Source organism: Falco cherrug, chromosome 5, assembly GCF_023634085.1.
Source record: "Falco cherrug isolate bFalChe1 chromosome 5, bFalChe1.pri, whole genome shotgun sequence".
Taxonomy (NCBI): Eukaryota; Metazoa; Chordata; class Aves; order Falconiformes; family Falconidae; genus Falco; species Falco cherrug.
The window spans coordinates 91,337,698-91,362,961 of NC_073701.1; the positions used below are offsets into that span (position 1 = coordinate 91,337,698).

A 25,264-nucleotide genomic window follows, 5' to 3' on the forward strand; every position below is an offset into this window, starting at 1 on the left:
CTCCTGCCTCACCAATAACAAAGGCTTCATCTACGATTGAGGACACAATATTCTGCATCACTGTATCCTTTTCTTCTTCCTATTTGCTCTTACCAGTTAGCAGAGATGGCATTAAAATATGCATACGAGATTTCTTAAGTTCCTCTTCTACCTCCCTAGCTCTCCAGAATCGCACCAGTATGTGCAGCCGTTAGACTGTGATTACACTAATAGCTCCTCCCAGAAAAGACCTCGTGCCTTAGCTTAGGCTGACAGACTGCAAACAGTTTCAGATCTTTTCTTCATTTCTCTTTTTGCACACCTCACTAATGTATATTAGATATTATTATGCTGAAGTACACAATCCTAACCAAATAGGCCAAACAGCATTCCATCCTGCCACCCAGTTGCTCCAGGTTTCCATACCTCGTGGTAGTGGTGAAGATAATAAATCAAAATGTAACTCTATTCGAAACCACATACGTTTGGGGTTTCTTTTCTAGATGATCCCGGACAGGAGAGGGGGTTTTCTATATTCTGGTTCCTACTGAAGTGATGAATATTTCAATTTAGTAAACATTTAGCATATTGCCCAGAACGGAATTTCTCTAAGAGTACTGGTTGTAATCGCAGCTCTTCTGAGTGCTGCTGATATACATGCAGATGTAAATAATCTGTAGAACCTGCTACTTTCCTGAATCACTTACTCCCTCTACTATCTTTCCACTTGGCAACTGTGAGAGGCATAATCCTTTGTATAATCTGCATCTGCTGATCTGAAGACTTGGTAAAATAAATACTAGTTTCTCCTCTAACTGCTGTTGAGTTAAGCAGCACTTTTCACTGCAGGCCCTTGTACAAAGATTCCAAACCACCATTTCAGCAATAAAATCTTCTACCAATACTTAATGCATGACAAAACAAGCAATGTCTGCCCCCAGACAGAGGAGTGCTTCATTCCTGGAAGGCTGCTGTGGTGCTAGCCTTTCTGTGGTAACAGGGAAGGTCTGTATACCCATTCCCCACCACGTACTGAAAATGGATTCTCAGTCTTTAAATGTGTGAATACGTACATACATTTTTTTGGCGTTAGTAAAGCAGACACAGCAACTTTTACAAATGTACTTGTCACATTGCAAAAGACAGTGACTAGCAAAACAAAGTTAATGAACTTATTTATGTCTGTCTTTATTCACAAGCAGCAAAAGGAACCTGACATTTCTAGAAAAATCTAATGTCGCTACAAAGAAAAAGTATTCTAATCATTTTAACAGTCTCATCTGGTATGCATTAGACAACAGGCAACACTGTATGAATGTAAAGCTCCCCAGAATACTCCTGAGGCTGTGGCAGACACTGGCATGCTCCCCACTGGACATAAACCAGGCTGTTGTCTGAGAATCCAGCTAACGAGCTCCCATGTTTTGTTTGGTTTTTTTTTTTTTTTAACCACTGGCATCTAGTTAGTGTCCAGGCTCAAATGCCAAGTCATTAGGCACATTTCTGCAGTGGAAACTCTCCTGAAGCTGGGAACCATGGTTTGACTGCCTGCCTGACCTGCTTCCTTACATTACCCAGGTAATTTAAACCCACTTTTCCCCAGAAAAGGCTTCCGAGATACAGTCAAACTCCTCAGCAAACTGACGTCCATGAGCAACAGGCACACAGTGACACCTAACAGCATTGCCGAGCATCTGTAAACATGCTATTAATTTTACATGGAAGGAGCGAGCTTAGGAGAGCACAGGCCAGAGGAAAACAACAAGCTTCCCAAACACAGAGCTCTTCTGGCACTCCCCTTTTGCACTAAATGCCCTTAGAGAGGGAAATGCTTTTTTATAATGGGGAAAGCAGGATTCTTCACGAAGCATTAAACTCCCATGGCAGGGAGATGTTCCTCTAACAAAGTTAATAAAAATGGCTGAAGAAAGCAAATCACTCAGCTCCTCTCCCTTTATAGATTTCTGTTCCCAATCCTCCTCCTTTGGGGACTGTGGAGACCTACCAGCTAATTTTGTGGACAGGATGGCTTCTAGGCTTGTCTCTGATCTGCAGATGATGTTATTATTTCTTCATAATTGTTTACTGTATAAAGTCAACATCTTTCTCTCCAGAGGGAAATCGCTCAGAGTCGCTTATGAGAGCCTTTTAGCTCACAGTCATGGGCCTGCTGTGCTCTTGACAACATACTCATGTCAAGGTTAATGTTGTGTCAAGGCACTATTAGCAACTCCTTTCCTTGTGTGGTTATTCTTTCAACTGTAATAATATTAATGCAATTTAAAGTTACTTCTAGAGCATTCTTGGCTGGCCTTTAGGGTTATTGCAATTACATGGGAAGAAGTTTCAAAGTTTCTGAGAGTACTGTGGGAATAATTGCACTTGTGGGGAAAAAACTCGATTTCAGTTTGCACTCTGAAACCACGGATCACCTCCACATTCAGTGGAGTCCATCAGAGACAGACTCTGCCCATAACCTCTGTCATGCCACCTGAGCTGCATACTGGAACCCTCCCATTGCATACCCATCTGCAAAAGCAAGATAACGCCCTTTATCGGCTTCAGGGACTTTACAATCAGTGTTCATGAAGAGAACAGAACTGCAAGCCTTTCTGTGCTATTGCTCAATGCAAAACTTCCCTAAACCTTGCAGAAGAGAGTCCCAACACAGAACCCTCAGGCTGCACTGACAGAGAAGACACAATTCTTCTTTTATTACAACGTAAGAATATTCTTGCTCACTGTCTTGAAACCGCCCTTGGCATGCCCCTGGCAGAGCCGGAGGCGGCAGGGTTTGCTTGTCAACAGTTTTGTTAACTGCTGCGGTAATACCAAGGGCAGCAAAGCACCTGCCTGTACTGCTGTCCTGGGCGAGACGCTCCTCTCTGTGTTATATTCCAACACCAGTCAGGCTTATGTAACTGATTAAATAATAAAAAATAAATCTCTATTCTTTGTCTTACATGTACAATCTTACAAGTGTACCCGCTGTGTATTACCCATGCTGCTTCAAGGCCTGACTTGGACTTGTTCAGATTTATTCTTACGCTCCCTCCCTCCCTGAGGGCCACCGAGTTCCCTATGTTCAAAAAAGCCAAAATGCTATATTCGTCTTGAAAAACGTTTGGATGCTCTAATTGTCTCCCTAGGTTTCTATGACAACAGCAGCAACATAAACAGCCTTGCTGGCAGTCACAGGAGACTGAAATCTCTGCTCTCTTCCCTCCCCTCCCCAGAACTTCTCAATGTAGAACATAACTGAATAAATATGATTAACAATGCACATAGAGGCAGTGTCTAGTACACCAGGCTGGCACTGGGGAAACTTCTTGCAAATAAAAATATGTTACAGTATTTCGTGATAACAGTCAAAACATTGCCTGTTACCTCAGTGTTATCGAAGTACCTTGGGATCAACTATGAAGAACAGTGCAAAGCTATAAATATATAAACAGGAGGCTTTTCTATGTCAGCCTGTGTGGCTGCAGAGAGATTTAAAAGAATATAACAAGGTCTTCTCTGTTGGTGCCTCTAAGCACCTCTTACCTTGCTGGTAGGTTACGCATCAGGAACAGATAAGCCCCTGCGCGAACGTCAGGATGGTTGGGGTTAAGATGGCTGCAAAGCTACGTGGCTGTGCACACATTGTGTGATGTGACCATAGGCACCTCTCCGTGGCTGCAGCTCCCAGCTTTCCAGCAGGAAAATCATGAACAGAATGGATCGCAGCAGCAGTGAAATGCTCTGCACAGCATCATCAGTCCGAGTCCAGCAGAAGCTGTTTCTCTGAACCTCCTGCATCAGGCAGGCTAGCCAGAGCTGCTGCTTTGGCTGACAGGCAAACTAAGGTCCAACAAATCCCAAACAAATAGCTCAGATCTTCCTTCTCTCCCGAGCAAAATGAATGGCAAAATAAATTGGCCATAAGAGGCCAGTGTAACCCTGGAGGTTTTAAGCTACTTAAACTCATTCAGCCAATACCGGATGGCATGAAGCCATCAGAATACACAGGAGTTACAAAGAGGCCACATGTGATAATTAACGGTTATCAGCTGTCCACAGATCACAAAATCATCTTTCGAATTATTAAACCAGTGTCTGACCACAAAAATGCCATGTATTTTTAGAATAACTGCCACTTTACGTCTAGCTTGTGACAAAGTAACTGAAACGAAGGGCTGCAATTTCAAGGATCAGCATGGACATAATTTCTTCACCAGCACTGCTAGTTTGTCTTAGGCACTTGTTCTCCCTGGGCTGCCAGAAAGGTACAGACAACTCCTGCTGCTCAGGGACACAGCCGGGGATGTAACTACGCCGTTCTCACCGCAGTCATCTTCTCGCTTGGCAGGGAAATCCTACGGCTTTGTAGGACTGATTTTGCTGTAAAGCAGATTCAGGATTTGAGGAAGCGGATCTGGGGGTGGGTATCTGAATGTGAACCCTTAGAAGCCAAAATCTATGGGTATTCCCTCTGGCCAGCATGCAGAAATTCACCTGTCTGGGAGGAGGAGGAGGAGAAACACTTGCCCATTCCACAGAGCTGGGAGGGCACAGAAGATGCCACCTGACATTTCACAGCTTGAAGGACCAGCTTTTAGAAAACTGCCTGACTATAAAGACCCAGGTGGAGGCAAGATTAGAAATTAATGAAAAACACTAGAAATTTGGATGAACATACTATCTTTGGAAAAAGAAATTTGGATATTTTATTGGTTTTCCATCTTAAGGCAGGACTTTCACTCTGGCAACTACCAATATAACAATTTTAAAATTGTTTTGTTCTTCTCTTGAAAGATTTTGAACAGGGTCCTTATGCTATGGAATTATTGTACAATATGGAAATACTGTATTTTGCAATATGAAAAGGAAATACTCCTTCTTTCCTATCTAACTTGCTCCAATAGGCTATACAGCAAGGAGTGCTATGTGAGAGTGAATCAGGAATATAAAAGGATCCCTGATGCTCACATTTACTATGTTATACAATAACACTGCCTAATAAATAAAGTTTGATTTTATCTATCAACTATTCATAACAAGTTTATGTTGCCGTTTATGTCTTTGTGCATGCTAGTACCATTTTGCTAACCACAGACATGTTACTTAAAACTACAGTATATATGAAATGAATGTTGACTTGGCATGCTGAGATCTGTTACCTTACAAATAGGAGAGTTCAAGTGCTGCAGAGCACGTCAGGATGTTAGGTAACATGCAAGGTATGATGCATATCATTGAAGACAGTCACAGAACAAGCAAGAGGGATGAGATTTTGCAGTTTGCATGATTATTTATTAATAAAGAATAACAGCCCCAAAATGATCACAGTGCTTTTAAATTAGGATTACAAAGAATATAAACTACCCTGCTCCACATCTGGAACGAACTACTAGGCACAACATTCTAACAGTACTGGAATCAAAAGGAGGGTAATTTTAGAATAATTTAAAATGAATGATTCTAGAATTAGATTTTTTTCATAGCTTCCAACCTCTGTCCAAAATGACTCACTGCCACCAAGGCACTTGGTTTTAACTTCTGAGAAATACACAGGAAAATTAAAAAAAAAATAAATATCAAAAAGCCCAAACCACCACATGAATGCCTGTTTTGCAGGTATGTTTACGGCATGCTGGTGGCACAGAAGAACTACAGCGAGGAGGTTTTCTCAGTAGTAATTACACATTTTATCAGCAGTAATTATATAATTCCCTTGTGGCACTGAGCCATCTTAAACTCTAACTCAAGCCCTAATCATTATTAAAGTATCAATAAAGCCTTTACAGGATGCTGTTCCAACTCATAAAGCCATTCCTTAAGAACAGTCAATACTTCAGAAAACCTGAACATTGCTGTGACTTCACAGGAAATCTTTGTGTTAACAAAAAGAGGTGTGATGTACTTTGCAGTTGCATTGGGACTTATCTACGAACGCACACAATTATACAACCTAACTGCAACATAAGGCATGCTGCTGCTTTTAAGCACAGGAACACAGAAATCTGTGGCCACAAAACATGCTTTTGACAATGTGAAATTTTCAGATTTTTATCATTTTAGATGATTCAGCTGAGTAACTCAGTTTCTTTAGTAGGCCAATATTGAAAGTGTGGTTTAATTAAAGCATTTTAAAAGAACATTAATGCAGAGGGTTTTAAGTGTATACCTAGGCAATATGCCACCTCAAATGAATGAAGACTTCAGGTAAAAGCTGTTTTCCTAATTGCTAGTGTACTTTTGCCATACTTTCTAAGTGGCAGACTACACCGAACTGGCTGCACGCATCAGGGTCAAGGCTTTTATTTAGAACAGTTGTTAGAACGTAATAGCCTTTTTTTGACAATGCCAAGTTATTTTTTTCTTCCACAACATCCTACGAGTAATATTTTATGTGAAAGCAAAAGTGTTTTCAATAGCATAAAACACACCAGCCCACAGAGCACAAGACCAGAAAATCTTGAGAAGTGACATACCTGCCCCAAGCTGCTTTCATTGTAGAATCTTTATCAACAGGAATGCAGGAGGACTCAACAACACTTGATTTATTCAATTTGTAGCAGAGACCACAATCTGGATCTAACATACATCCATTACAATAGCTGAAAGAGAAAGAAATAAACACTTAAGCAACACTTTACTCATTTGTACATGTCAAAACCAACAGTATCTCCTTATCAGTCTTGGGATGCACTGTAGTCAGGTTGTCAGTGTTGGAGACAGATAATAGAAACTGCCCAAAAACTAATAGAGATCACTTTCACCTTCCTCTGTACCACATTTTGGTGGCCCAGCTGCAAATCTCCCAGTGACACCTGACCAGGCTGTAGGAGAATTCACTTGTGGGATGAATTTTGATTAAAAAAAGATAGACCGGGGTTGAAGAGAAGGAATAATACATCATACCTAATAATCAAACAAGAATTTGGGCACATACAGATGCGGGAGTCAGTCTGAGATCACAACACCACGCGTCTCCACGTGGGAACTCGGCACCTGATTTCCCATTCAATGGACAGAGTCAATATGTCAACGGAGGCAATTCACATACAGGTATCTAGTGCCCAACAACATTCCACCTGCCCTTCACCTCTCACTGCAGAGTGTGCAGTGATCTTGTAGATCATTACCACGCATCACACTTGTCAGCTCTGCAAAGATGTCTCCGATTTCCTTGGGAGCCTCAAACACCACCAGATGCTTACATTTAGGCAAGGTTTCCTCAATGCAGCCTTGCAAGCTCTTCAAATGACTACACGGTAAAACTGTTCTCTAGACTGCACTGGTTGCACTGACCTCTTTCCCACTGACTCTGCTGGGAGCCTAGATATCAAGCGCCCCACAGATACTTCACTTAGGTGTCAATCTAAAACCTGCCCCTGAGAACAAACCGAGCAGGATGGAGGCATGTGAGCTATGAAGGCATTCCAAAACCCTCCATGCAGTGCAAGTTATCTGAAAGCTTCTAGCTCAAGCTTCCCCAGATCTTGCAAACCCAAGGCCATTGCTACTGTGGTTAAACTGCCCAGATGTTTATCTTCCCCGAAGCCATCTCAGATTCAGAGATACATTCTCACCAGTAAAGCCCCTGATACAGTCTAAAGGGATATCTTTAGGAGTTAAAATAGGAGGATAAGAAACTGCAAAACATGGAGCAAGTCTGGAAATCTGAAATTATAATTAAAAATGTAACATCCGGAAACGTATAATTAAGGTGCCCAAAATAGCTTCAGCATACATCCCTGTAACAACAAATCCAAGGAAAAAATCCTTTCTGAGTGTATAACTTTATCACAACAAAGACTTGGTGAATGATGAAATAATCTGCTTAAACTGCTATATCATTATGAGAAAACATAAAAGCAACTGTACAACAAAGTTCCAAGAAACTAAATCAGTAAAGCTGATAATATCAGTTTTAAAAGTCTGAAAGCACATGCTTAAAATCTAGTCACTCAAACTCTTCTTACTCTTACGTTTCTAAAAGAGTTACAATAAGGTCAATTCATAAGGTCCTTGGCAAAAAAAGAGTGTTGGGGAAGTTTTAAAAACAATGTCTTCATTTGCATGTTTCTATTTCTCCAAAGTTTCAGAAATGTGTGCACTTTTGTTATTATATTCTTTCTAAATTATGAAATTACTTCAGAATTTCCGTGTCGTCTACTTTTTAGAAAATAAATCTATTTTACATACAACTTCGTCTTGCTTAACTGATAGGTCAAATTCTGGTCTGAACATCTTTTTTTTTTAATACTAGGAAAGCTACATTAAATCAGTTCTTAATAGAGATATAAACCACACAAAACATTTTTACAGTGGAGGTGAAACAGAATTTTCAGGTAAAGTCAATCACGTATTATCTAACTGTAGTAAATATTCCCTCTTTTGCTAAGATAAATGAGAAAATTGTAACTCTGTAATTATCAATTATGAAAGGAAGGATAATTCCAATATTAAATTAGCAAGACTTAGTTACATTTTATTAATTCATATTAGAACAGCAATGGGCAGCAAACAAAACAGTTGACAGGAACAGAAGACAGCAAATTAATAAAAACATTTTTGTAAATCACGAATAATAACATTAAAAATAACAAAAAAATACAGCATCTTTGAGTGAAAAGAATCCTATGATATCAAACTGGACGCTGATGTATGATTTTCATATAGTAGAACATCTTCCACTCCAATTACGTTGTGTATCAAAGTACTTGCTAACAACATCAATCTATAAAAAGACCCAGGGTGCTAGCAAATCCACCATGGCATCCTGGCACAGAACACAGCCACTTCCAAATACTATGTGCTATCAAGTGCAGCACTGGATTTTTAAGTCAACCATGCGTAAATTATATTCAATGTGAACACCATGTGCAGAATTTAACACATTAAAGCGGTCTTTAGACAACAATTCTCTTTGTAAAATTTCAGGGTTCAAGGGTTCTCTAGATTTATTCTTTTGGGGTTTTACTTCAAGCAGAAATACAGTCAAATAGCCAGCACCAGCAAGACACAGGAATGCAGAGAATGACAATGAGACACACTGATGAACATCATCTTTATAGTGGTGCTAGCAGACAAACAGGATGGGGACAGGGTGCCTCGTCATTTCCTTCAGTGTCCTCACAAAAATCAGTGCATGAGATGAGTAACAGAACTGAACATTGTCTACGGTTAACTCCACATAACCTCTTATTTGTTGGGTATCAGTAACCAGCCAACTGGGAAGCAGAACGTATCTTACTAACCTGCCCCACTCCCACCACCAGCAGTCCAGGAAAGACTTGAGAAATTTGATTATCGCTTTCAGTGCCTGCCTACAGGGCTGTTAGCTCAGCTGTTCCTTGGGCTTTATTTTATATCAGAGAATCACAGAATCGTTCAGGTTGGCAAAGACCTTTAAGATCATCAAGTCCAACTGGTCTTGCAGTTGGCATTCAGCATAATAAAGGCTGCTTGATTTCACGTCATGCTAAATGTTAGAGGTTATAGTTACTCATAAAAGATTAACTAATTTAACATTATTATTTTCCACAGCTTTTCTGAAGCGTGTCTTTCACATTGAAAACTTAAATGACAAATATTTGTAAACCCTTTACCTTTGCATTAGGAATTTCTGTCATTAGCTATATAGTGAGTTCATACTATCAAGCTTTGACTTTAGGTTTTAGAGACAAGACCAATTTGCGTCAAGGGAAACCCAGAAATTTAACATACAAGACTTAAAGCTCTCTCAAATGTAACTCTCAGCAGACTTAGGGTGGGTAGTTGCTGTTCAGAGCATCTAGCATTCTTCTGTGCCCTGTTTAATCAGCGATAAAAAAATTTTATGTTGACTTTGACGAGGTAGTCATCACTTTTTCCAAGATGAAGATCAACATTTTTCCTCTAAAAAAAACAATATACACATTAAAACTGTTTTGTAACACGGTAATCTGTATCAGTTAACAGACTGATGATCACTGAAGATGCAGTATGAAATAAGGAAGACTTTTTTTTTTTTTAAAAGCCATTTAAAAACAAACAAAAAATCATGTGCTGAGGCTTTTTACTCTTAATATCTCTCAAAATATGGAAATAAAATACATAGTAGTTTCAGGCTTATGCTCTTCTTCATTCTAGCCCCATTAGTATTTGCTAAACAAAAATATTTGAACAATTTGAAATTGAGCACATATTCTTACATACGCTCATAGTGTTGTAAATAACCAAGGAGACACAATATAATAGGAAAAGAAATGCTCAATATACTTATTGACATGTAACTATCTGCTACAGATCTCCTTCCTGTCCTTAAATGTACCTTCTTACCAGCCCTACCCAAATAGATGCCAGTATGTATCTATAAAGATACTAATACTTCATCAAATCTGCAGCAGAGATCAGTTACAGTCTTGAAAGCTATATACCGGCATATTCCAGGGTGTCTATGTAGGAAAGGAAATTTGCATCCAATTATAAATGGGAAATATGCTTGTACTTTATCATGAAATATTTATTTTCGTGCTAAGGTTATGAGGCAGTGCCTTGGAAACAGGTTCCTCTGTGACGAGCCAGTTGAAAATTCCCAGGCAGGATGGTTCTCTATCAGACTGACAACTCTTCAAGATTGAAATACCTCAGAGAGATGATTTGATTTTGATGAAAGCAGACAGCATTACAGCAGAAAGGTTTTATAATGTGCCCAGTTTCCTCCCTGCTTACCAGCTGGGCTCCTAGGCAACCCAACAGAAAGGCGAGCATCTAGAATTCAGATGCTTCAGCCTATGTAGCAGAATAACAACAACCAGGAATGTGAGGCTCCAGAAGTCCAAAGATGCCTGGCTTCTTTGCAGCTTCAGTGCTATGAAGTCTATAGAAAAGCTTCCCAGTAGCCTGGCCTCTCAGCTTATTGGGAACTGCCATGAAATGGGATTTCTGTGTTCCTGCCTCATTGTCAGTGCATGTTTACTGACGGCCCATTTCAAGACCAGATATCCCCAAACCTGCAAATCCTCACTCCGTTCTGCCAACACAGTCAAGGCTTCCATGCTCTTATGTCCTCGCCAGCTGACCAAATGGAATATCTGACATCTAGAAAGCCTGACAGCACTAACTCCAACTTGCTAGCAATTTCTTGCCGGCCCAGCACTGTCAGCTTTCAGAATGCTCTGCTCTGGAGCAGCCTGCCCGATTAACTGTCCCTGAGGTTACGGGTTGATCACAAAGATCACAATGCCCTGCTCTTCCACAAAGGAATTAAAGTATATAGAAAAATTATTAATTAGCTAGCTGTACACATTTTTCTTGATACCAAGATTACTGTTTTCTTTCTTTCCAACAGTGTAGTTAACAAGCCTGTAGTGCAGTCTCTAAAGAGATTGAATAAAATCTCTGACCTGCTAAAGTGACCCTCCAGATGAAAGGTTGTTCATAATTGCTTCTTCCTCTGCTTTTCCCACACTGCTTAGAATACTTCATACTTACATTTGGTTTGTCATTACATTTTGTGCCTTAAATTTGTAAAATGACCTTCTAAATAATGATTTTCCTACAATCCTCAGAAGCCTTTTAATTTGAGCTGCAAATTGTACCTTGCCACTTCTCGGTGAGTGATTTAGCAGTAAAAGACCTCTGCTCAGTGCCCTTGCTCTGCAAGTGCCATTTCTCTTTCTGTCACACTATGTTGTCTTTTTCGAGCTGAACCTCAATTTCTGAATCAGTTTCCACTTTTGCCACATTATAAAGAACTTCTGGTTTTGCCTTCCATATTCTGTTATCTGATTATAAAACTGTAGCAGTATGTCCCTATCATCCAGTTATAGAAACACAAACTGAGCTTGGTAGCATATTATGGACTGTGTAGTTCTTTTCCAGAATGTAACACCTGATTTCACAATATTCTACTACATGGGTAGCATTAACAGCCACTGGGAGTATCAAAAACATCCGCAACAGGCACTTATTGGGGATGTACGCTTTCCATTTGTTGTGGACTCATCATTTTCACTGAGCGTATGATGCACATACAGCCCATGTATGTGAAGCAGTAAGTTATATGTGAAAATATGATAAACTCTCAACATGCAAGTTGAACTTGATGAACCTTATGAGTCTCTTCCAACTTGAGATACCCTATACAAGACATGTTGCTCATGTCCTGTCTTCTCCACAGAGTAAATTCCACCCTCGTGAGCTTGTTGAACCCAGTGCTTCTGCTCCACATGTTGCAAATATTCATGTTCCTGGAAAAGGTTTTCCTCATAGAAGTGTAGGAAAAATAAAAAATGCCTCAGGCAGGAAAGGCTCGATGTAGGGACAGGAGGGTCTTGTAATATCTACTGAGGATTAGCACATACCACCCAAAGAGAACATAAGCTGCAAATCACCACAGGCTGGAAAAGAATGTCACTTTGATTGTGCTGCTCTCCACTCTTTCCACCTTGCTGTTTGCCATACTGGAGACATGACCCTGGGCCAGGGGGAGATCGTCCATCCTACCTACAAAAAAGGTTTACCTTTTGCTCTCATGATTGGTTACGCACACAATCCTCTACCTCCCTTAGCATATGGTGTAGGTGCTTTCCAGCTCCTTAGAGAAAATCAACAAACGGGAATCAGGCCTTCCTTGCTTCTGTGCTAGTATTGTCCTGTCTACAACCAGAGAATGCCTCTTCCTCTGGCCCCAACTGAAAGAAAACGGCCAAGACAGCCAGGCTGAGGATCACCAGTCACGCTTATTCAACTGGACTCAGCAAGGGATGCAGGCAACCGATGAATCAAACAAGAAATTGAATTCAACAAAAATATAAGTACTGTTGGACAACTACTGCAGTAGATTTATCAGCTCTGTTGACATGAGAGGACATTGGTGCACTTAGCTTTCACCCAGCTACACGATTAAAGAGCTTTGGGGTTGTTTTTTTTTTTTTTGAAAATTGCTTGCTTATAGACAAACTCACTTCAGTTAGTTATTAGGACCTTGTTTAAAACTGCCTGATGCTTGCACCTGAGGTCTCGTGCTGTCTGCATGTTTGCATGCTTCACTGCACCTCAGGCATGAAATCAAGCATTTTGTTATACTTCTGATGAATCCTGTGTTGCTTCCAACAGCTAACTACAAGACTCTGATTCAATATCATTGGCTAAGAATATGGGGGATACTTTAAATAGTTAAAATGTGGGCTAACTACAAGACACAACTTCAAGCTGTCATATCTGGGACACGGAAAACACAGTATTTCACAAAGAATGAGAAAAACCCACTCAGACTTCACGAGCACTTTCCTGCTATTAAAGGAGACCAAATGAGAGAAGTTTATTTGTTGAGGTCTACTGGCAGTCAATTAGGTAACACATGTATCCACTCAGTGATGTCCATAAAGAAAAGCTACCATTTATAATCACAGTACTCATATGCTACCTACAGTTCTGTAAATTACCACGCAGCTACTCCAACAGATCTAAATCAAAGTTACACTCAAATATGATCAACCATTTTTCATCTTCAGATCAGGCTCCTGCTCCATCTAGTTCACTGAGACTGTTCTTCAGTGACTCCTTCCTAGGTAAAAATTCCAGACCAGTACTGAATCCTTACTCTTCTTGATATGCTAGACATATAAATAGATCAGCTCTCTTCGAACTTTCCTTAAACCCTCTTTTCCAATGACTCACATGCCTAAACTAAGCAACAGTAAGTTTTATATAAACTCAGAGCACCTGTTTTCAGCATCTTGGTCTTTGCTACTTTCACTTTAGACCTGAAGAGGACCTCGATGGCTCATCCATTTTTCCTACCTATCAGAGTCCGATAAAAGAAACTACTCTCTACAAACTGCTGCTTTGCTCAACTCCTTAGATCATCACAGCTCCACCACTACTACTATAAGCATCATGTCAGCAGACTGTGCTGGGATGCTGACATCACATGAGAAGCGTCCTGATCTACTTGCACATAGATGTCAATTGTCTCTTGTCTTGGATGATCTTGTCTTTTTCTGAATTTATAGAGCCCCCAGCACAACAGCTTCCTGATTCATGCCTGGAACTGAGCAACACAGATAATAAATCACAGAAACAACTGACTTACATGTGCCTTTACTTTGAACGTAATGGCAGTGTCCGTATAGTACTTTGCTTTTAAAACTAGCCTACCAAAGAGACCCTACACATAGATACTATACTCCCAGTTTCTAGGCAGATCAGATACAAGCCTTGTCCGAACTTGATGAAAATCATCCTTGTGTGACTAAAACCTGCAGACCATATAAAGCATAACACCTTCACTTTGAAAAGTTTAAAAAAAATAATTCCCTGAGCATTTTTTCAGGTTTTGTTAAACAGTGAATTCTTAGAACTATTAGCAGAGCTGTGAAGTGTTGATGGGTTACTATATGAATAAAACAACTTGTTTCCTTGGTAATGCAGAAGTTGACTCAAAAATGAAGTTAAGTGGAAAAGTTAACAGTGGTTACAGGGTCTGAATTATACGCACAGATGTTACAGTTCAGGTAAGTCACCCTTCAAATCTTTATGTTTAAATTGATGAGATGAGTTTTTCCTCATTCACATTAAAGATGCTTCCTACAAAGAACTCGCGTATTCTTTCCTATCTCTTATGATTTTACATTGAATTATAAGTTTTGATTGATAGGAACAACATGCCAGCAAGTGAAAAATCATTACCAAGCAATATATCCTTCTATTATCTACTTTAAAAAGTTCAAGACCCTGTTGAGGTAATTTTACAGTTCTAGAACGTAAACTGTCTATCAGATTTTTAATTACATTTCATAAGGGCTGGCAAAAGTATTCTCAAATGTGTTTATCTCTTTACATACTCATAGTTTTCTGACCTTAATAGCAGAAACGCATTACTATATTTATGATTGCTATTCTCAGTTACCAGAATGACCAGTAGCTCAGTCATTTTGACATTAGAAACAGAAAGTGAAAATCACATTTAAAAATCACTGGTTCTATGATACAGTGACAGTATGAAGAAGACCGACATCTAGTCTGCAGATATATCAGCTTGTCAATGACTTTGCAAAATAAAGTACAATAGCCAGTATACTTACTATATGTATCCTAAAGCTGTTAAATAGAATAAAACCAGCTTCAGTTGCTAGGTTAGCTGAGTTTTTCAGGACTGATCACAATTATATACTTTTGCTATATTTTATTAATTATAAATAAAATACATATTTCTGCCTATTAGCTATTCTGTAAAATTGCTCTGTAAGGCTACTAAATATTGGCGCCTTCATCTCAGTGGTGTATATTTGTACAATGAGTTTAGGAACATTAACCACGTGAGAGTGACTAATTCAAAGATGAACAACAGAGCCCTTGTGTACCCAGAACAGCTGGCACCGCCTGTATTGTTTTAATCAAACTCTGAAGACAATCAGCTCGGGAAGGAATCTGAGAAGGTCCTTGTGCACAGGTATCATTTCCATGGGATAGGAGGATTATCCTAAGCTTAACACAAAAATTACTGTTTTCATATAGTTACTGAGGTGAAAAATATTGTTTATGCAGAAGAAATGCACGTCATGTCTTCTACAGCTGACCAAGTCTCAAAAAGTTGCATTAAGAGAGACAGACACATGAATGAGACAAAAAGACCAAGAACACAAGGCAACAGGACAATGATAATTTTCCAGAAATGGATGAACATCCCAGAGAAAAGTAGAATGAGACAGTCACACCTTTGATTCTTCAAAGATTGGGGAAAGGTGGTAGGGTAGCTAGTGCACATGGCCAACCTCGACCTCCTTCCAGAACCAGCCAAGTTCCCAGTAAAAATGCGAACACGTTTATAGAGTTTTGAGTAGTCAGATTAACAATAGGAATGGCTAGCTCCTCTTTTAATTTCTAAGATGAAGAATCTTGGGATGGTGTTGTTTTGCATTGTTAAATTTATTTCTAAGATGAAAAATCTTGGGATGGTGTTGTTTTGCATTGTTAAATTTACCTCTGAACTTCTCTGTGGCCTTGATGATGAGTAACAGATCAGAGCTGCTGCAGAGACTAAGATCAAAGAAAAGGGGTGGTCACACTGCAACAATCTATGCCATCTTACATGGGCTGAGTGTGAAAATGAGGTTTGATTTAAGAACGGCACACAGACAAGCTCATCTTGCCCCTCCTCACTGAGACAACCACCTACTTCCATTTGCGAGGAGGCAAAGTGAATTTCAGGGTTCAGTGTGTTCTGCTGGATTTGCGTTATTTCCATGATGTCCTGATGACACATTCAGGTTTTTATCATTTAATTATGGATTACTTTGTGGCTGTTGATCAACTATGATACTGTACATCTCTACGCCAAATGTAAAAAATTTACTTTGTATTTGCAGCGTATCTTACTGGTTTGTAATCTTACAGGTTTGTTATTTTACAATTTTGTTACCTTACAGGTGACTTGTAACTCCGTTTGCATGGCATGGCTCTTTCAAAACATGGTATTCAAGCCCTAGGTGCTTTTTTGAATTAGGACAGTGACTGTTCTTTCTTTGCTAGTCTGTTCTATCTGCATTGTTATTCTAGCAGCAGGAATTAATCTGTGCAGAGGAATATGGATCTGAGGGAACAACAAACGAACAGACTGTTTGCAGTAGGTCAGCCTAAGGCTTCCATAACGGACACCCACACTTACTCCAACCCAATGGATTTGCAAACATAAAAAGCATTTTTACTCCACATGGTATCAGTGAAACTTCTGTCAGAAAAAAAAAATAAGTTACTGATGTTTTTATAATTTACAAATACATTTTGGCAAAGACAAATACAAGTTGTATTTAGGAAACACCTCCATACCTCTGAGACAGCCAAGCTGCAGACAGGTTTAGACTGACTAAGTGCACCTCACCTCAGAGAGCACTGCATCACCATCAGATGAAGGAGGCTATGTGTTGCATTTGTGTAGGCACATGTATCTAAAAGTGATTCTGATGGCTATAGGGAGCTGGCATTATGTGTTGATCTTCTGAAGTCCTGCTGTCTTTTCCTTTTCCAAAACGTTCTGAGACCTCTTCAAGGCTTGCAAGACACAATGCTAAGCAATATGAGGTACCAGCAGTTATACCAAAGCCAGCTAAAACACGGAAACACGGATTAAACAGCAGGAGATCACTGCCATTAAATGACTTCATTTTACTTTGACTTGCTATCTTATTTGTAACTATCCCTACAGTGACATATGCCATCCTACATGGCTGCTATCTGTACAGCTCCTTTAATGCCATTATTCTTAGAGCAGCATAGAAAATATACTGGGCTGGCAGTATGCAGAGTAGACTTTTACTTCCAAATCCTCAGATTTAAGGATCTCTTTGACTCAGCTCCATAACTGCCATGGGGAATACCTCCAGGGCTAAAAATAAGAGAGGTGAGCCCCACAACATACAGCTCACTCTTTAGCTTTTCTTTGGTTTGCAGTCCACACCTTCTCTTTCTTCCAAGGCCAAGCATGTTATAAAGTTCTTCCAACCCAACTGGAATGGTGAAAACACCATCTACTTTCTCATGACAAAAATATTTTTTTAGATCTCATTCAGCTTACTGACCACGTGCACAGAAAGCAGACATAGTCATATCCTGAACAGCCACTGTTCCAAGTCAAATATAACGTGCTTGTATGTCATCCCCTCCAGAAATAATTCAGATAAAGGAACACATTAACACATATTCTCTATGTGTAGCTACAAGAGCTTGGCAGGAAGGCATGCTGAAACTAGGCTCCTTCTGGAGACATCACTGGAGACAAAATGTTTAAAATGTTTTTCTTACCTTGATCCTTGCCAAAAGCAAACAGTATTTCTTGCACTTACTGCTACCCCGGCTAAAGACACCTGAGAATTTTGAGGCTTCCTGGAATGGAATCAGTGGCTGATACCACCTCCCATAATGGACACTCATGATGCTGACGGAATATTCTACCTTTGTCTCTAGCAGGGTCAGGGTTTGGTGATGTTTTGAAGCCCAAATATTGATATCCCAAATAAACACAAGTGCAAAAGTTCTTATTAACCATATAAATCCCTATTTTTTTTTTTAATAATTTTAAATAGCGGGTGCTGTAGCCTAATTCTGTGATTTGTGGGCAACTACCTCCATTTGTTAGTTTCAATTCTCCTAGCTTCTGTGTCTTTTTAGTAAGGTATAGTATAAGATTAAAATAGAAGCACCTAAGGCTTTCTCATGTATTGCTCATTATTTCACATCCTCCCATACATGTTCACTTCTATCTTTAAACTAAGAGAGCTCCTTCTATTTCAAAACACTCTCAAATGAAAACATTTCTGTTCTTCTATTGCTCTTTTCTAGATCCTTCGAATTTCTATCATATCCGCTTTTGCTCACTTCATGTCAGAAACAGAAATCATGACAGATCAAAAGAATTCCGATACTTAATGAAACAACATGCCTTTATGAGAACTACTTTTAACTTGTCATGCTTTTGCCCAGAAGGGCAGGCTAAGCGTGCCTCAGTGAGTCTGAATTTCCCTCCTGACTAGCTGTGGTTAACTGGAAAACAAAGCCTGTGTTGAATAATTTTTGATTCCTTCTTAAGGTGAACTAGCCATACATATTTCTTCTATGCACATTTGATACTGTTTGAGGTTATATGATCATCTAGCTTTATTAGATAACAAATAATGAGTTCTGTAAATGGTGCATTGGCTCTCTCCAGACATCCTTTCCAAATAGTTAACTGAAGTCCTAGGCAAATCCTTCTGACATCCTGCTATCAATGTTATCTTATTCTGAAAGGAGAGCATTTGGAAGCTCTTTCCCCCTTTGATTCTTTTAACCAGATTACTTGCCATTTGAAAAAGCTGTATAGACACATTCCAAAATTTGCAAAGTATAGTTGACTCTGCAGTAGAAAACAAGTAAAAATATAGGGGTTTGCATGCAGGGATCTTCATGTCTGGTAGTATCTAACGTTGTAGTTATTAGCATCTATTTACACTCTTTTGAAGACCTTCTTCCCCCTCCCCAGGAGTCTATAAACGTTCAGACCCTCAGAATCTCATCTAAGACACTGTGCTGGCATATGAAAAGCCATGAAACTTGTAGCCAATATCGCAATGAAACTAGAAGCACACTTCTCATTTCTTGAGATTTCTCTCTATTGCAAACACATGTAAAACTGATTTTGAACCTAAGTAAGAATTTCTTTAGCCACTTAACTAGTCTTCTCTCAATAGGGAATTTTCTAGTCTGCCAGCTAAATAAGAGCACTCATATGTGAATTAAAACTACAAAATTCAGAAAACGACACTTTCCTAACACCCTAGAATTAATGTTATTTGAAACCATGACTACATATGAAAGTGCATCTTTCTACCTACAATAGGAAAAAAGGTCAAAAAAATCACATTTCTTTTTATTTGTTTGGTCTGTAATTATCAGAAGATTATTTTTTTTTCCACTCAGGAAAAGAAAAGGCAAGCAACACATCTTCTTGAAGTGTTTACAGATGTTATACAAGACAAATCTACAAGTAGACAAATAACAGCAAGCATTTTTGCAGACTACTTTTAAAATATTCCTAACTTTGTGTCCGCTATAAATCGCAGCAGGTGTGATATAACAGAGGAGATCTCAAGTGTGGAGTTTGCCACTTTAACCACCTTATTTATTCAAGGAACTCCATGGGAGTATTCAAAGCATTTAAGCAAAGAGTCAAATTTTCTTTACAGAGGGAAGTTAGGATTCTAACCTGAGGTATCTGGTTTAGTTCCTTGTACTAGACTTCGCGAATTCTCTACGACACACTAGGCTGTAAAACTCAACTCATCAGAAACAATCTTCAAGAAGATTGGATGAATGATCATGAAATCTCACCTGTATTTTGTGCAGGTAGAGTTTTGATGTGAAGGATCTGGTGGATTAATTGTGATTCTTGGCGAGACCTGAGCTGATAGCAAAAATCCCGAAGCTAGGATAATAAGTGCTACAGCGGTACCTAAAAATACAGATAAAGAACAATGTGATATTTTTCTTCAGAGAGCATGAAATAATCCTCTATTGAACGGAACTATGCTTGGGAAAGCAAGGCACCTCATTACTATGCATACAGCATTCACTAAGGAGTTGTGATGAGAACCTAAGAAAAAAACCCTTTGCTACCTCCACATCTTAAATTAGTTTAGATGCTAAAGTGCATCAGGTTTAATATCCAGATATCAAATGAATAGGTTGAGACTTTTTTTTTAAAGTGTGGAATTGAAGAGTGCATTAACAAACAGGTATTTTGGTGTAGAAAAAAATGCAGTAAAGGTAAAACTTAATAGTGACTTCGAAATCACCACACTTCTTCCCACTCCCACACCCATACTTGCAGGCTTTCCTGTAAAACAGAAAACAGCATCAGCTTTGTCATTGACTCTGCTTCCCTTTGTGAAAGGAAAGAAATTTGGCTTTTCACAAAAATACCACCAAAAAGCCCAACGGCAATTTCTGATCTTGCTTCAAAGAGCACACACAACATTTGCCAGGAAGAAGTCCCCTCCCATCTATTTGCTCCTGTCTCCCCCCAAAAATTCCTTGTGTATGAGCTGGGCAAAATGATGAGAGGGAAGATGGCAAAAAAATGTTCACATTTTCTGCAACAGGCCATTACTAGAACATAACTCAGTTTTCCTACCTTATTTGTCACATGCACACACAATATGCTGTATCATTTTAATGAAAATTGATACACTTCACTAGTCATGACACCAGTGCAAGTAGCTCAAGCTCAGACTTATAAAACCTTTACATCTTGCTACTTGATGAGGCATTGAGTTCTATGTTGTAGAAAATACCCTGTGTACCTGTTTCCATCCTCACTATTTATGTGGCATGTTTTGTTTGAGAGGTCACTTATAACACGTATAGCCTGACCTGAAAATACAGAACTAGTAATAACTTTATTTACTAATTAGCTAGTTACCTACTGATGATCTAGTAACATTATCCTTACCGTACGAAAACAGACTCGCAAACCACTAAAGCACATCCCAGTTGGAAGGCAGTATGCATTAGTGCAGTGATATAGCTTAATGGCTGAGGGCAAATGAAGGATACCGTGTTCAATTCCAAATGCTCCTCCTCATCCCTCTGCTGTGTGCGTTAGAAGCACGTAAGCAATTTTCTCAGAAATGCATCTGTGCGAACCTTTAGAAATGCAACTACCTTAAAACCCCTAACATATCATTCTGGTAATCTTTATGAAATGACACATTATCTGGCTTTTTTGGGGGAGGTGGGGTTTTTTTGGTGGGCGCAGGGCAGGGGGGATGTTTTGGCAGGTTTGGGGGTGGGTTTGATGGTGTTTTTAAAGAGAAAAGCAAGAGTTTACCTAGCAGGCAAACCCACCAAGTATGTGAAAAACTTTTTCTGAGGTATAAATAATATCTTCAGTAACAAGATCCGTGTAATAAAATTATTCATGAATGTGCCTGTGCAGCAGCCATGGTTAACAGGCATGAATATGCATGAACTGCAGATGACTGGACCACACATTTACCTGAACAAGGCAGCTAAGACCTTAAACTCAATCACAAGCTACATGTGGAGAAAGCACCTGACACACCATTAAATGTGATTTCAATTTATTCTGTACTTGTCTTTGTACTGGTATGGCTAGTAGGTACCTTGATAATCCCAGTTTTCAGGGCAGGCTGTATAATGCACTAGATTTGCTGTACTTTCAAAATGCCATAAACCAGACAGCAAATATCTTTAGGCAGGGCTTATAATCTTATTTATATTCATTCCAAATATGCTTTGTCTGCCTTTTAAGTTAACCAAATACACTAACACTCACTTCCAGTACCTCTGAAAATGTCTTATTCCTTTGGAAAAGTACTGAATACATAAATTTGGCAAATTAAGTTTATTATATATTTTCATTCTGTGGGAAGTTTTTCTATGATGAACAAAACCATGTAATTACAGTACATCATTAGCTGAGATAAAAAAAAAAAAAAAGAAGAAGAAAAGAAAATATCCTGAAGATATTTTAAATCCTCTCTTGTTACAAAAAGAGATACAAATTGGCCAATGTTCAAGTACCACCATGCTTCCAAACTGACAATTTCTGAAGAAGAAAAATGAAACCACAATAAAATGGATACTCCACTTGTCAAAATTCCTGCATGTTTCTCAATTAACAGCTTTGAAGAAATTAACTGAAGAAAAAGAGCAGAAGAACGATAAAGAAATGATGCCAAGATACAAAATGAATGGGAAAGTAAGAGGAATCAGTAACTGTAGGAGAGAAAAAAGTAACTGTAGTAAAGAGAACTAAAAAGGTGTGTGGGTTTTGGTTTGGTTTTTTTTTCAGCAGAAGCAGTTTCCTGCAATTTTCCTAAGGCTTCTGGATCTATCAGAAAGGCTCAGTTTTTCAAAAGTTGCTAATATTTTTGAAAATAATCAAAATAAATCAAATTGAATGTAAATTAGCTCTTTAGCAAATGTTTTCAGAAAGCAGGAAAAGATGCGTTAAGTTTACAAAATTAAATTACAGTACGTTGGCTTTAATCAAAGTATTAATTTTATTATTTTTCTACAGATTCATCTTGTAGGTTATCATCTAACAAACATCAAATCGATTAACCTTTACCAAAAAACACCCCACACCCTTGCAGGAGCAGGCAAAGGAAGTAGTTTTCTTTTCATTTTGTGTAATGGGAGACTGGGGCATACCTGGCTTCTCCAAAGACCAGAGAAGCAGCTAGTAATAACTCAGTGTAAAAGTCAACAACCTCAGAAAAGCAAACCAAAGTACAGCAGTAAATACAAGTTTACCCCATGAGAAAACTCTTAATGGAAAACAAATCCACCAGCAGATTTAGTAATTATCTTTTTACTAAACAGCCCTCTTGCTAAGGAAAACGTACCATATCCACCACTACCTAAATTGAGGTGTCAAATGTTACATTAAAAAAAAATTCTAAATTCTAAAAATTCTAAATAGTACAGACAGATGTCATTTTATTTCATAACTGTCATCATTTGTATTTTCCTTAAGGAGGGACTGTATGATAAAGAACACAGCAAGCAGTGCAGGATGGGTCAAGTGACACTGCGGGCTGACAGCCAGCAAACAGCCACAGAAGAAAGACAATTTTAACCAATTACTTTGTCTCCAAACAGCATCAACAAATAAACCTTAACTGCGTTATGCTCCTTTGTTAGTTCTGTGTCTTATTTCTATATCCTCCTCTGTTCTACAACTAATATGCTTTGTAAGAGACATTTATATCTACATTTCAAATGTACAACCTTTGACTGTGCTAACCAGAGCCAAAAAGCAAAGAGTTCTGTGATTGTATGAAAAGTCCACATGGGGATCACACCTATACAGCTGGGTCTAGAAAAGCAATAAACTCCTGAGGGGCTGGCCAGACATAGAAGGTTACTGGGGCCAGATACATAAATAAATATATACATACAAACACTGCATTCTAATAGCACATAAAGAGAGACAGCACCCAAGAACCAGGAGTACCAGTGCAGAGCCAGGACAGATCCACTTTGCAGAAAGACATGAAAACAGGCAAGTACCACAGGGGAGATAAGGTATTGAGCATAGGGGATGGTACAGAACTGGGTCTTTCGCCTCTGAAACACTTGGCACTGGATGGAAATGCAGAACAACTTCTAGGGGAGATGTATTTTAACTGACCTGGAGGTAGACTGTGATGAAAGTAGCAATCTGAAATTTTTGTTCATTTTTTCAGATGAGGAATGTGCTTTTCCAAACTCCTCTGTCACAACCATATTTCTGAAGTTAGATCATGGAAAATGCTTCAGGTTTCCTGACTCCAAATCAACAGTAACATACCAAACACACATTTATTATAACCTGGAATACTAAATCACCTCCAATCTATGTGTTTTAATTTACAGATTTGGGTAACTATCAAACAGACACAGCACTGTGCCGTCACCATTCTGCCTATATAAATGCATCCAAATACTCTAAGTGTAGATTAACTCACAACCCTTGGGAACTGCAGATGGCCAGCAACTTGGCAGGTGGTCTCCCACTCTGCTGTGCTGCATTGACTAGAAGTTTGGATCCCTGACAGCAACAACAGAACAAAATATGGAGATATTAAACCTTCCCACTAAACACTTATTTCAAGAGAAGCAGGAACCATTTCTCTTTTCAAAAGCCTGTTGTTGGAAACATCTGAACCTTTCAGACATTCAGCCAGAGGCAGGTACTGGTCACGGATCCCCTCAGCCAGAATGAGCATGTAACACAGGAGCAAACAAGGGCTTACCAGGTAAGTGGGAGGATGTGGCTGAGCACAGGCAAGGCTGCTCACTCTGCCTTTTCCTGCTTCTAAGAGATGGCTACATGACGAGTTACGGTGTTTGAATATTTGGACAAATTATACAAATCTAGAATTCTGTCTTTCAGTATCTCATACAGAGATGAATTAAAATCAAATTAGTGTAGGTAAGATATTTATTGTATTGTATTTGAGATAACTACACAAAGGACTGCATTACTTTTTGAAAAGTGTTGCAATGGCTGTACGATACACTTGGTCCAGTAGTTCTTGATAAGATGTTCTGAATTCCAATTATTGAGCCAAAAACATGTTACGTATACACACATGAGATTTAAAATCTAACCAGCTGTGAAGTTCCAAGCATTTGATTACTTATACTGAAAAAAAAACATTAAAAAGCTAAATAAAAATGTTGCCAAACATGGCTTGAAGGAGAAACTACACATAAAAAAATAACAAGCTAAACCTCTCTTCTTAAAATTTGCCTTTAGCTGTGGTACTATCCTACTAGCCTTGAAATATGATTTCAGGGAGAAGATGTGGTCAACACTGTTATTTTAAAGAGGACTACTCTGAACAAAAGAGCACTTGAAATTTTATTTTCATTTTAACAGTTATGAGGGAAAATACAATACAATAATTAAACACTCACCTGTTAAGCTACCAAGCGTAAGTTTCCGGCGACCCATTCTTTCAACGAGCCAGACTCCCACCAGAGTGAAAATGAAGTTTATAAATGCTGTCAGTGCAGCCAGCCAGATTGCAAGCCTGTCATCTTCAACTCCTGACATCTGCAAAATGGTAGCGCTGTAGTACCTGCAAGCAGAGGGAGAGACAAATACAAACACTGCTGATTTCAATTTGGCTCATGCTAAGTTTCTGATTTTAAACCAAAAAAGATCACAACAAATACCAAGTGTGACCTCCTGCATAATGCAGCCACAGACTGACACCCAGTTACCCTGGGAAATCAGGCATAGCCAAGGCATAACTTG

General features: G+C 39.0%; 1 protein-coding gene across 2 annotated transcripts in view; it reads right to left on the reverse strand.

Moving 5' to 3' along the window:
• The window catches only part of SLC2A13 (solute carrier family 2 member 13), a 169,415-nt gene that overhangs the window by 24,942 nt on the left and 119,209 nt on the right, over positions 1-25,264 (reverse strand). For both annotated transcript variants that reach the window (XM_055712362.1, XM_055712361.1), the window contains exons 5-7: positions 24,922-25,085; positions 19,822-19,942; positions 6,456-6,581 (exon numbers count right to left, since the gene is read on the reverse strand). In XM_055712362.1, coding sequence (XP_055568337.1) covers positions 6,456-6,581; positions 19,822-19,942; positions 24,922-25,085 — 411 coding nt within the window. The remainder of the gene's footprint in view (positions 1-6,455; positions 6,582-19,821; positions 19,943-24,921; positions 25,086-25,264) is intronic.